The following is a 13,632-nucleotide window of genomic DNA, read 5'->3' as shown; positions in this document are numbered from 1 at the left end:
ATTCGTTTTGAAATTTGATTTTGTAATCTATTATGTTTTTCATATTTAGATTAGATTTACTTAACACAGATTTCTTTTATTCAGATTTTGAATGGACACTAATTCTAAAAAAGTAGTTTTCAATTATAAAAATTTGAAGAAAAAAAAATACATTTGAAACAAAATTATTTTGAAACAACATTTACTTGTGATACCTCAAGTTGTCTTGTGTCTGCAGCAATGTGCAATACCGTATTTCCTTTGTTATCCTTCCATCCCAATATGTGGTTGTTATCTGTCCTAGTTATCCAACCCATTAGGACTTTGAAAGCATTCAGACTTTCGCTTAGAACTGCCAAATGCACCGCTGTCTCTCCTCGAATTGTCAGTTCCTTGATGACAGTAGGGCAGGCAACAAGAAACTCCGCAACAAGATCAGCATCATCAGATTCCGCCGCATAATGCAATGGGGTCTTCCGCTCCCTGCTCCGCACTCCAATGAGCCCTGCATCGAACTTTATAAGCTGCTTAACTGTTTGTCTGTATCCATTACGAAATGCAACATCCAGTGGGCTATAACCACTAGGATTTAGCTTCCTCCCAAAGGAAGGCTTTAAGCTCAAGACTTCAATAGCCAAGCCTGTCTTGCCAACAGATGCAGCTACATGTAATGGGGTTTCCGCAAAATCCTTATCTTCTATGGTTTTGAGAATTCCCGGTTCTCTTTCGATAACTCTATAGAAAGCGTTGATATCCCCTGTTAGAGCTATCCGCTTCATCTCTTCCTCCATCACGAACGTCTTTGCTTCAAAACTTGAGGCGTTTCCTTGATCACTTGTTATTAATTATAGCAACAAGAAGATAAATAGCAAGGAACTCTCCAGGACTCTTGAGGGGTCGCATGAGCTATAAGGAATAAATAGTCTCGGTCTAAAATAAAAGACTATTTTATTTGATATTTGGTGTGAAATATTAGTTAGTATTGAAATTATTTATTCCTCATTTACACCTTAGTAATGGAATGTGTTATTCCATATACATGGTGGGAAAACTAATTCCGAAATTAATAATCCCGAAATAATCCTTTCCCAATCAAACGATCACTCAAGCATTGTGTTGTTTTTTCAGACACCCTAAGATCATTTAAAGAACAAGTTAATTATATATTTGTATAAAAACTAACGGAAAAAGCACAACAAAACACCCAAAATCCCAAAAAAAAAAGAGGTTGAAAAATCTGCATTTTATTGGCTTGATTTGGTTTTAGCTTTGAAAGCCCGATGCAAATAATTTGACTTGGTATTTAAAAAATTCGAACCAATCCGATCCATGTATACCCCTAAATATATGTATGGAGTCTAAAACCAATGCCACAAAGATTGTTGCATCTCTAATTTGTTCTTGTTCTATGCACAAGTTCTGCCCCAAAAACGGAGCACTTGGAAACGGTCAAATCCAGTGTCTCCAACAAAAGTGACACCTAGTATAATTTATTAGTAAGAACAGAACCTGCAAACTGTTTACAAAATTAAGAAACTTTCAGGTGGCACCACAACTATTGCTTCTTGATCTCTGTACTATTTCTGAAAAGGATCTTTTGTCCTCCCTAAAGGATGTTCTTCTTAAAAGCCGATACGATCTTTGGTGAAACCAGAAAAACAAATGCTAATAGTGATCCAAAAAGCATTTTTATAAAATATTGCATCGGATCATTGTCCACGCCTTCCTCTGTACCAGTGGACGTTAACGTTGACATTGCCATTGTCGATGGCAGTGCTTCAATTACTGCATCTGCCAGATCAGAAATGAAAGAGGAGGTGCAATTCAGAGCAGGAACGCGGCCCCAATCTTCAATTCCCGATTCGAGTGCTAATTCTTTGTATTCCATATCAATCTCTTCAAGAGTCTCTATATGCTCGCTCACAAAGCTGAAATTCCAAAAGCATTCATTTATTATGGTGAGATATCGAGATTAAAGCAAAAGATTACATTATCTTGCAAGCAAGTAAAAAGTATGCCAACAGACATTCATCTGAGAAGAGTATCTTAATAGCCATTTCAACAAGGCAGGCGTAATACTCTTCACTGGTGGTGACAATTTAAGTTCTTCATTTGGTCTGGTGTTTTCTCATTCCCTGCAGAGGACCACTGAAACATTTCCAATTTCTACTTCACGCCTCGATTGCACAGGCAAGTCAACAAAAGCATTGGCCCTCCAAAATCCCACAACTAAATTGGATCTCAGACTCAAGGATGGCTATTGTCACTTCAAAATCCCACAACAGTTATACATATATGCAGAAGAGTTAAAACGATTAGGATAATATAATTAACTCAAGAAATTCAAGACACTCCTTGTAAGGTAAGCATCTCACCCCCCACCCCCATCCCCCACTCCCACCCCCAAAACCCCCTTTTTTTTCCGGACTAATCAAAGAGGGTTCTCGCTGCTAGTAGTTAAATTATCTTATATTTTCCAACCTCTCATGCACAAGAGATTAGCATCCATACGTGACAATCCTTTCTATATATTCAAGTTCTCGTTTGGAGCGACAGGACCCATGAGTCTCTTCTTGTTACTTCTCCAGCAAATCAGGTCTGGCTAGAGACACCATAGTAGACTTGAACTAGTTTTCAACGAAATGTAGCCATGTTAAACTTGCATGACAGCCCACAGAAAGTCCAACACATTTCGTTAATTTAACAAAAAAAGGCCCCAACAAATTGATAACACTGAGTTTTGACACCATGACACCATAACTCATTGAGAAGAGAAAAATTCAGGTGCTAGAATACATACCTTACAGGAACAGCCAACAGAGACTTTACACCTTTTTGTCCAAGTTCAACAAGAACTTCATCAGTGTATGGTTTCAGCCATTGTACAGGACCAACTCGGCTCTAGAATGCAAAAGCATGATATTGAATTAGTTCACAACCAATTAGAGGGGAATACATTTAGTTTTTGGTATACTTCTTGCATACAGGAACTTCCCCACATTAATTTTCTTTTCTTCATTGTACATAGTGTAAGAGTAAAATGTTATGAAGCATTATTGTACCGAGTTCGGAGCAAAGAGTAAAGAAAATCTGAAATGTAAAAAAGTATAAAATTGGTAGAAAAGATGCCACATCAAATTTGAAACAATACAAGTAAATTTAATATTAATCCGAACTGTTGAGGGATAAACTTTCGCAATTTTAGGAAAGAGGTCATATTTTATGGAACAGACAAAATAGAGGTAAATGGGGAAATGGGGAGTCATATTCTGTCTCAGACCCCTTACCTCCCCCAAACCTTCTCACAAGAAAGATTGTTATTTTGTAAAAAAAAAAAAAAAAAGAGGGAAGGAAAAAAGAAGAGAAAATATGGAACAGTTCCACTTTGACGTGAACTGATTAGTACAAGCGCATTGAGTTTCGCAAAACTGAACTTTGAGTCATTGCAACATGGAAAGCTTGATTTGTTTTCCCTCTGTAATAAATTCATTGCAACATGGAAAGCTTGATTTGTTTTCCCTCTGTAATAAATTACTAGAGGACGCCATTAGGAAGAGTGGAATGTATATGGTATTGCAGAATGTCAAAAACTATGGGTAACACAAAAAAGTGATCTGGAGGACTTAGGCTTTAGGAAAAACCTGGTAAGCCAAGGTATAATCATTGTTGATTCCTCTAGCTTTCAGCTCTTTCATTATCAAGAAAATGCACTCCTCCATCTGATCTCTATATGGATCACCAGCATCTTCAACATAACTAACAGGCACTCCATGGGCACTAAAGAAAACCATGACCTAAAAATACATCCCTCTTAGGATTGAGTTGGAATAGTAAAAAAGTCCCAGTGATAATAACGAAAGGTTCATTGCAAATTAAAAGCATCACCATGATGATCAGAAACTGAGGCCACACAAACAAGGGAATAAGTAAGCTACCTCCTCAGGCTTCGTGAAATTATGTAACTCCTCCTCAATCAAGTTTGCCATGGACTTGATGTAACCTTGTCGTTGGTACCAGGATTCAATGATAGCAACTGGCAGTCTGGACAGATAAGAGTCGTCCCTGAGAGTATAAAAAATTAAGATATTAATTAGAGACAGGAAAGAGTATATGCATACACTTAAGTTTAAGAACATGACACTCCATATTCCAGTAACCAAATTGAAAAGGAGAAAAAAATTACTTGAAAATATTCTGAAGGGCACGGACACTCGAACCAGTTGTAGAGATAGAGTATTGAGGATATAGAGGTAGTACAACAAGCTTTGTAATCCCATCTCTTTTTATCTGCACCACAACAGGGAACTCAAACTTAAATCAAACTTAAGGCCTACTACTAAACTTCAAGCTCGCAGGATATGAGTGACTCTTCAGTCCATTCAATTTGGGTATCCTTTCAAGGATAACTGCTGGCTAGACTTTAAGTAGGTGTAGAAAGCATGTTCCATCCAAAAATTTCAACACATAAGCTCTTTTTAAATAAAAAGAAAATGAACAATCTCAAATCAACAGCTGGCAGTCCATCAAAATTATCCGCATACAGCCATTTGACTATATCTGTACATAAAAACAGTGAAATTGTATTACAAGATTGCTAAGGAAAACAGAGATGGGGCTAAATGGGAATGAAATGGATAGCAAGGATTCATATAATCCTCATCAGCTCAGGATTGCGGCTTAGTTCTTGTTATAGTCTTATTCTTCTATTTCATGTACAATATTTGTTTAGAGTTCAGACATTAGACACATGCAGGGCAGAAAGCAAATCAAGCCCAAAGACACTATTTGAATTGGCGCTTAATTAAGCTATATGTGAAGTCCAATCTAGTTCAATTACTTCCAGGATTAACAAAAGATGGAAGATTTTTCATGGCTTTCATTGGTAAACATAATAAACATCAAACAGTTATTCCCCTTCCACCCCTCCACTGCCCTCTAGTTGCACAACTTAAAACTCCATATGTCCTTCGGTCATGCATATAAAGATACCAATTGGTAAGTGAGAAAGTATTGTCAAAGCGCCTATAAATAAAATTCAGTCCTTGTCATAATACTCAACAAGTTAAGAATCTAACTGATTTTTTAGGTACATATGAAATGAATATCATTTTATAGAAAGAAAGAGAAGGAGGAGGTGGGGATGAAGATTCAAATAAAACAGATTTCTCAAGATCAATCAAGTAGAAAAATTATCTGTTATTAGTTGGCTAACTTAATCCATTATTATTTATCTGCTACTTTCCCCACTGAAGTTTTTCTAAAACTACTTGTAAAATTAAAGATTTCTACAATCAAGATCCTAGATAATATTACTTTAGGATAAGACAGTGTAAAATCATAAGTACCTTATAAGAAAAAGAAAAGGAAAAAAAAATATTATTTATGTATGCCTGTGGGAATTTTTAGGTGAATTTGCTTTGCTTTCTGCCCTGCTCTAACGGCTCTCTCTCTTTCTCCCTACCCTCTCTCTCTCACTCTCCCCGGTCCCCGGTCCCCGGCCCCCGTCGCTGTCGCCGACCGTCGGCGCCGACCCAACCCGACCTCCGGTCCCCAGCGCCGACCGCCGGCACCGCTCTAACGGCTCTCTCTCTCTCTCTCTCCCTACCCTCTCTCCCTCTCTCTCGCCCGTCGGCGCCGACCCGACCCGACCGCCGGCCCCGACCTCCGATCCCCGGCGCCGACCCCCCCCCCCCCCGCCCCCCGGGCCCCGGCCCCGGTTCCCAGCCGGCCCCCCCCCCCCCGCTGTTCATACCCCCCCCCGCGGGGTACACCAGCCCTCCCCCCACCTCGGCCTCCAGCCAGCCGCCGCCCGGTCTCCAGCCGCCAACTCGGTCTCCAACAGCCGAAGCTCGGTCTTCAGCCGCAGCTCCATCTCAGCACCGGAATCCCCCGGAAGCCGGTCAACACTGGGATTGGTTTCCGGCGTGGTCTACAAACGTAATCCGGTGACTTCTAACCTTTGTTATTTCGTTATTTCATATTTCATTTTATTTCATTATTTCATATTTCATTCTTCGTATTATGCTAGTAGTAGCCCCTGTACCTTGACTTGCGTGGGATTTGTTGTTATTGTCTGTTGTCTGTTGTTGCTGTGATCGTTTCTTGCGCTGCTTTGGACTGGGTTATCGGCTGGGAACCTGTATTTGGGGCTGTGGGTGTTGAGTCCAGTGGTGTTTGCCCCCTAATTGAGTATAGTTTTGTTTCGAGAGTATTTCTTTGAATTTGTGTGAGCCTTGTATTTCTTGCTGCTGCTTTGATACTACCATCGTGTATATCTTTATATTTTCTTATACTTTCGTGTAGTTGTGGCTGTGGGCGGTAATGGGTGGATAGGGTCATGTCCGAGGGGGTTGGGGCGTGGGGCCGTGGTAGGGGCGGGGGATGAGGAGAGGGCGGGAGGGGGAGGGAGGCCAAGGTTTGGCCGCGGAGGGGTAGTGGGGGGGTAGTGGGGGGTAGTGGAGGGTGTGTGGATAGTGACGGTAGGCTGAGGGTTGGGTCTTGGAATATAGGGACCCTTCAGGGTAAGTCCATAGAGCTTGTTGGTGGGGACCAAGAAAGGGGCGTATGCTAAGTTGGTGGAGAGTAAGGACGAAGAGGAGAAGCGGGTAAACAGGAAAGAGTACAAGCTAGCGAGGAAGGAGGCTAAGTCAGCAGTCACGGCAGCTAAGACGGCCGCTTTTGAGAGCTTGTACGCAGGGTTACAGGGGAAAGGAGGGGAGAAAAAGTTGTTTAGACTCGCTAAGGCTAAGGAGAGGAAGGGTCGTGACCTCGATCAGGTGAGGTGCATTAAGGGGGAGGACGGTAGAGTGTTGGTGGAGGACGGCCACATTAAGAATAGATGGCAGTCGTACTTTCATAGGCTCTTGAATGACGAAGGGGATAGAGCTATTGTGTTAGGGGAACTGGAACACTCAGAGGAGTGTCGAGATTTTAGCTATTGTAGACGTTTTAAGGTAGAAGAGGTTAGACAGGCTGTTCGCAGGATGCGAAGGGGTAGGGCGACGGGGCCGGATGAGATACCGGTGGAGTTTTGGAAGTTCGTTGGAGAGGCTGGTGTAAGGTGGTTGACTGGATTGTTTAATGAAATCTTCAGGACGGCAAAGATGCCCGAGGCTTGGAGGCGGAGTACCATGATCCCTCTCTATAAAAATAAGGGGGACATTCAGAGTTGCAATAACTATAGGGGGATTAAGTTATTGAGTCACTCGATGAAGATCTGGGAGAGAGTGGTCGAGGTGAGGCTGAGACGGATAGTGTCTATTTCGGAAAACCAGTTTGGATTTATGCCCGGCCGCTCGACGACGGAGGCAATCCACCTGGTACGGAGGTTGGTGGAGCAGTATAGGGAAAGGAAGAAGGATCTGCACATGGTGTTTATCGACTTGGAGAAGGCTTACGACAAAGTCCCCAGGGAGGTGCTTTGGAGATGCTTGGAGGTGAGTGGAGTACCGCTGGCATATATCAGAGCAATTAAGGATATGTATGATGGGGCGAAAACCCAGGTGAGGACGGCGGGAGGAGACTCAGAGCATTTCACTGTCCTGACAGGATTGCATCAGGGATCTACTTTTAGTCCCTTTTTGTTTGCGTTAGTGATGGATGTGTTGACGCGGCGTATTCAAGGGGAGATGCCGTGGTGTATGCTTTTTGCAGACGATGTAGTTCTGATAGATGAGACTCGAGGGGGGGTGAATGACAAATTAGAGGTGTGGAGGCAAACTCTTGAGTCTAAAGGGTTCAGGGTGAGCAGAAGCAAGACAGAGTATGTGGAATGCAAGTTTAATGACGTGAGGCGGGAGAATGAGGTAGTAGTGAAGCTGGAAGTGCAGGAGGTATGTAAGAGGGATAGGTTCAAGTATCTTGGGTCCGTGATCCAGAGTAACGGTGAGATTGACGAGGATGTCTCGCACCGTATTGGGGCGGGATGGATGAAGTGGAAGCTCGCGTCGGGGGTGCTGTGTGATAAGAAGGTGCCGCCCAAGCTTAAAGGCAAATTCTACAGGGTGGTAGTCCGTCCGGCCTTGTTGTATGGAGCGGAGTGTTGGCCAGTTAAGAACTCCCACATCCAAAAAATGAAGGTGGCAGAAATGCGGATGTTGCGCTGGATGTGTGGGCTGACTAGAGGGGATAGAGTTCGGAATGAGACTATCCGGGAGAAGGTTGGTGTGACTTCAGTGGAGTGCAAGATGCGGGAAGCCCGATTGAGATGGTTCGGACACGTGAAGAGGAGGGGCATGGATGCCCCGGTCCGTAGGTGTGAGAGGCTTGCGTTGGATGGTTTTAGGCGGGGTAGGGGTAGGCCGAAGAAGTACTGGGGTGAGGTGATTAGGCGGGACATGGAGCAGTTACAGCTCACCGAGGACGGGACCCTAGATTGGAAGGTCTGGAGGACGCGAATTAGGGCAGAGGACTAGGGCCAGTTTGGGTCGCTAGTGTAGGGAATTACTTGGTGGGGGTTTTATTCCTGTTATGATTCCGTGTTCCGTGTTCCATGTTTTATTACGAATCTGTGTGCTTTCCTCTGCTTTCCTCTGTTTTATATTACTTATGGGTGCCGTATTTATGTTATGTAATCTGCTTCTGTGCTTTACTATGTGTTTGTGTGGTATCTCGTGCCTTGAGCCGGGGGTCTATCGGAAACAGCCTTTCTACTTCTTTAGAGGTAGAGGTATGGACTGCGTACATCTTACCCCCCCAGACCCCACACTGGGTTTGTTGTTGTTGTATTTATGTATGCCTGTGAAACTGCAAGAATAGTAGAGACGAGTTAACCCAGTTTCTATCTAAAGCTCGATCTCTAAATATTTCAAATCAACTCAGAACATAAAACAATTGCAGCGAACATTTAATACAAGTTATATATAAACATAAATGTAGAATGAAAAAATGGTATACCATTTATTATACTCAGCGTGCAGTAAAATACAAGCGGGGATTTGTAGCATATGAGCTATAGAAAACATAGTTTCTCTCATAAGGTCACACAAAATAACAGAAATCAAGAAACATTATAAAACACTATACGGCCAAAATAGTTATAAGAAGTAGGAACTTATGGTTCTACCATTTTTTATTCTACCTTCAGAATAACTCTATTTTTACCAATTTTTTATTCTTATTTAGTATTAAGAGATATATAATTTGTGCTTGTTAGTTAGTACTTCTGTGAATTGTGCCCATTTTCAAGCTCTCAAAACAAATAAGACTTATTTGACAAGTATAAAGAAACTAGTGTTTAAATGATTTGTTGAGATTATATAGTAAGCACATGAGAGAAGACACAGACGATCAAATTATAGATCCAGAGAAGAAAATGTTTTCCAGCAGGAACAAAAGGATGCATTTTAAGCCTACCTGGTGAGCAGCTTCCTCGGTGAAAGGGTGCCAGTACCGCATCGCAACATAGACATTTGCCGGAACTTCCTTTGTTTCTAGTGCCATTTTTAGTGCACTAGCCTGTAATGATGAGCTTAAGAGGGTTAACAAGTTGAAAATGAAACCGGCATAATGAAATAAACAGAAGTTGTAAGCACGGAGCACATAAATAAAATAAAGGTTTCTGTACCTGCTCATCTGTTATTTTCCGTAAAGGGGAACCACCTCCAATGGCAGCATATCCTTCCTTACTTTTCGGAGCTCGGAGAACAGATATAAGTTGTGCCAATGGGCGCTGGAGAAATCGGAACAATCTGGGCAGACGTATAATATCCTGCCATGTGAAATTCATACCATTAGCATAAACACAAATAATGACTTGTTCAAATCTTCAGCTTAGGAAAACAGAGGAGTTAAGACTGATTGTTAGCATACAGGGTCAGCAAATAAGTTGAACAGAAAAGGCTGGACATCATGAAGCGTGTCTGGTCCTCCTAGATTAAAAAGTAGCACTCCGATCTTTTCTTCAGCTGTCTGTGAAGAAGATTCAATGGTGCTCCCTGGATATGTATACAATCCAACAGGGCAAAACGCTCTGCTGACTATACCTCTCTTGTGTACTGGACGATGTAAAAACAATCCCCCAAGTACACAGATTTTTTTAATAATGGGTTCAGAAGATAAAACTGCAGTCTCTCGCTCATCATAATATGTTTCTCGCACAACATGTGCGGAATGGCAAGTAGGCATTAACCTTGTCTGCGGGCAGCACCTGCCCAAACAAAGATTCACTTTCAGTAGTGGAATTCAAATAAGCATGGCAAAGAAAAATCTATCTTAGTCCTTTGTCCCCACAAGAATGTCTATCGATTCATACTTGATACACTCCCTTTATTAGATTGTCATTACGAAATTATAAATGGAAAGAGTAACTTTCTAAATTTGTAAGCAAAGATTTTTCCCCATATTATAAGCATAGTATTTGATTATAGAAGAACCTACAATTTCTTCATGCCAGATGACTTCAATCTCCTACCAAAAGGTCCAAAACCCAAATCATCTGAAAAATCTCAGAATGATTCTGAATTTTCAAACAGTTCATATATAATTGATCAAATCAAACATTACAATAAAGAAAAGGAACTGCATCCTTGTAACAAAAATGAAATTTCACAAAATCCTAACGTTACGTGAAAGAGAAAATGCCATTCTTCTAATAAAAAATGAAATCAAACTCATAGACTAGACAATATCAACTTTTATGCATCCGAATTTAGACACCGGCCCATTTCAAAGAAAGAGAATGAACAATAAAAGCTTACATAGAAGAGTTAGAACTGAAATTGGCAACACTGGAACTGGTAGCCTTCGTTGGTTGAACAAATCGAGAGATCGTCCCTGCTTCCATGATGTACTATATGATATTCTTCAATCGATTACTTGACTATCAAAATTTACCAAGAAAAACAAAGAGATCTCAGTGTGGTATTTTATGTGCCGGAAAATTATGCAAATCTTTCAAAGTAAAGTAATATCAAATGCAGTCCAGACACAGGATGGGTAAAGATGAACACAGATGGGGCATCAAAAGGAAACCCAGGAAGAAGTTCTTGGGGTTTTTGTGTGAGAAACATAGAGGAAGACATTGTACATGCATGGGCTAAGGAGACTGAGGAGTTATCCAGCACTAATACATACACGGCGATCCTGCATGCTTTAAAGTATATAGAGCAACCAAGCAATGGGACAGAGTAATTATTGAAACTGATTCTCTATTACTGAAAAATATTGTATAAAGTGTCTCGCAAATAGTGAAGATGATTCGGGGACTAATGCAAGGCAAAGCAATTATGATGACACACATATATATTCAGAGAGGGGAACAAATTGGCTGCGCTAATTTGGCTCTGGAAATTATAGTCAACAACTTTCATGAAATGGAGAATGGTGAAACTGTTGATTCCTTATTTAAGGATCATATCATGCAGAAGATGCAGGGAGACAGGAATTGGAGGAGGGAAGTAATTCTCAACTGTGAGAATTTGTGTGTTTACTAATATTCTGCCAGTTTTGCGTGTTAAGGACAGACAAACCACAAAAAGAAACCATGCATACATGATAAAGATGCAGAACACAGGCACGACAACAGGGATACATACAGGAAGATATAAACAAATAATCAATCAGAGAAAGGCAAAAAAGGAGGCAACTAAGGTCAAGGGAACAATATTGAATGACTATATCAAGGACAGAACAATGTGTATTGGTCAACAATTGATAGAAATCAGACCTAAAAATGCATACTAAAGAAAGAAATGCCAATTAGAAGAGATGGAGAATGAGGGGGAAAAAGTTGGGTTATGGTCTTTTTCCCTTCCTATGTTGGATAAATAAAAGCTCAATTCGAACCGATCCATTTTAGCCATAGGCCCATTCAGTGGCGGAGCCAGACTTTTCTTTGAGGGGGTTTAGAAGTAAATATACGAACTAGTCGAAGGGGGTTCAACATTTATATTACATTCATAAAACATTTTTTGATCATATAAAAATAGTATAATTTTCCGACGAAGGGGGTTCGGATGCCCTGAATTGTATGTGGCTCCGCCACTGGGCCCATTACTATGGGGTATATATAAGGCATGTTTTGGTCTTATTTTGCATATCCACAAAGAAAGTTTTCATCAGCTAAAATAGGGAAAGATGGCAGATTGTCGCACCTAAATTTCAGCCCTCAGTAGCCAACTTCAAATTGCAATTCCCGTTTCGTTTCTTGTTGAGCTGATTTTTGGACAACTTGTTCCTCCCATGTCAATCTTTGATTAGGAACTAACAGGGTTGGATTTGGTACCCCTTGGCTCCAGGAGCTTTTGTTCCTTTTGTTCTCTAGTTTTTTGGTGTTGTGCTTTATATATTGTTGCTCGTTGTTTGGCACTTCTTTGGTGGTCATTTTGGAGAACATTATTGTAACTCTTGGTGATTATAATGCAGGTTTTGGTCCCGAGGTTTTTTACACACTCTTTCACAGAAGGGTTTTCCGCGTAAATCTTGGTGGCTCGTGTGGTTTATTTTTTTATCCTGCTTATCTATTTTGGTTGGTATATTTGTTGTCTATAGTTATTGCACTTGATTTTTTTTGCCTTGTCATGGTTCAAATTTGAAGGGAAAGTTTTAGACTGGATATTTTTACGCTGCTACCTGCACTTTGTTAGTGCCTATTCTTTCCCAACAGAAACAAACAGTACAAACAGAGTAAGACAAAATGAATGAAAATTGCAGCTCAACACAAAAGAACATACATACCTGAAGAAGATTAAAATCAAGCTAATTGTCCAAATCAAAAGTGCAACCTCAACCAACACCTGGAAGAATTCAGAAAAAAAGACGAAAGAAAAGTGAAAAAGAAAGGAACAAGTCACGTACCAGAAAGAAGGCAGAGATCAAAGAAGAGAAACCCAGCAAGCAATTAGAGAATAACCGACAAAGAAGAAAAAGACTTCGAACAAATCCCCCGCCAACCCCACGGATGGACTTTTTCTTTCTTTTTTGGTGCCTATAAAGTCTGACAATTAATTAAATGCTGTAAAAACAACAATGAAATATGGTAATACCTCCTTGTTGCTTTTATGTATCATATTTTAATTTGATACATTTAATAAAAAAAATAATTATTAATATAATTTTTTTATTATAATATCTTTATTAATTTATATTTATTATGTCTTAAAATTAATTTAAATAATAAGAAATCAATGCTAAGAATAATGTAGGGAAAAAAAATTATATCTTCTTGATATGTCAAAAATTACAAGTAAAAATAAAAATTCAATAGAAAATAAGTGATAAGTAAAAATGAACATAGAGAGTATAAAGATATAAGAATAATTTAAGACAAGAAAAATAATATAAGATAATCTTTTAAAATGCGTATAAAATTATTATCAAGACTTATATAAAAGATTATATAGAGAAAGAGTGTTATATATATGATATTAGTTTTTGTGATCGGTGGCTCGTTTGATACAGTGTACAAGAATGATGCATTAGTAATATTTGTGTTAGTTATACTTGCATTAATTATATTTGTATTTTTTTTATAAAGTGTTTGATTTGGTGTATTTTAAAAATAACAAGAATTGCATAATTTTTTTAAAAGAGTATCTTTTTTACAAAAAATATCCTCCATATATATAGTGGAAAGGATATGAAAAATATTTTGAGGGATAATTGTGTCTTTAGTCATGCTAATGCATGCATTAGAATCTTTTGTATTACTAATAC

The 13,632-nt window shown here is 39.8% G+C and overlaps 2 protein-coding genes across 7 annotated transcripts in view; both read right to left on the bottom strand.

Annotated features, from left to right (window-relative positions):
* Positions 1-1,254, bottom strand: part of LOC107873070 (ankyrin repeat-containing protein BDA1) — a 56,249-nt gene extending 54,995 nt beyond the window's left edge. Inside the window, exon 1 of the mRNA XM_016719790.2 lies at positions 195-1,254. Coding sequence (XP_016575276.2) covers positions 195-770 — 576 coding nt within the window. The 5' untranslated portion in view covers positions 771-1,254. The remainder of the gene's footprint in view (positions 1-194) is intronic.
* Positions 1,255-1,347: 93 nt separating this feature from the next.
* LOC107873068 (ferrochelatase-2, chloroplastic) lies at positions 1,348-12,952 on the bottom strand. 6 transcript variants are annotated; one of them, XM_016719788.2, is made up of 11 exons: positions 12,834-12,952; positions 12,655-12,713; positions 10,677-10,798; positions 9,790-10,126; positions 9,545-9,688; positions 9,334-9,435; positions 4,163-4,266; positions 3,915-4,041; positions 3,621-3,773; positions 2,780-2,880; positions 1,348-1,907 (listed from the first exon to the last, which is right to left on the bottom strand). In XM_016719788.2, the coding sequence occupies exons 3-11, from the start codon at positions 10,760-10,762 to the stop codon at positions 1,586-1,588; spliced, it is 1,476 nt and encodes a 491-aa protein (XP_016575274.2). In that variant the 5' UTR covers positions 10,763-10,798; positions 12,655-12,713; positions 12,834-12,952; the 3' UTR covers positions 1,348-1,585. The 6 variants fall into 6 exon arrangements, with proteins under 6 accessions (XP_016575274.2, XP_016575272.2, XP_016575273.2 ...); XM_016719786.2 differs by having other exon boundaries at positions 12,775-12,947; XM_016719787.2 differs by having other exon boundaries at positions 12,830-12,947.
* Between the last annotated feature and the right edge of the window lie 680 nt (positions 12,953-13,632).

The sequence above is a fragment of the Capsicum annuum genome, unplaced genomic scaffold, assembly GCF_002878395.1.
Source record: "Capsicum annuum cultivar UCD-10X-F1 unplaced genomic scaffold, UCD10Xv1.1 ctg80927, whole genome shotgun sequence".
In the NCBI taxonomy this organism is placed as follows: domain Eukaryota; kingdom Viridiplantae; phylum Streptophyta; class Magnoliopsida; order Solanales; family Solanaceae; genus Capsicum; species Capsicum annuum.
The sequence above is the reverse complement of the archived record's forward strand: the minus strand, read 5'-3'. Positions and strand labels throughout refer to the sequence as shown.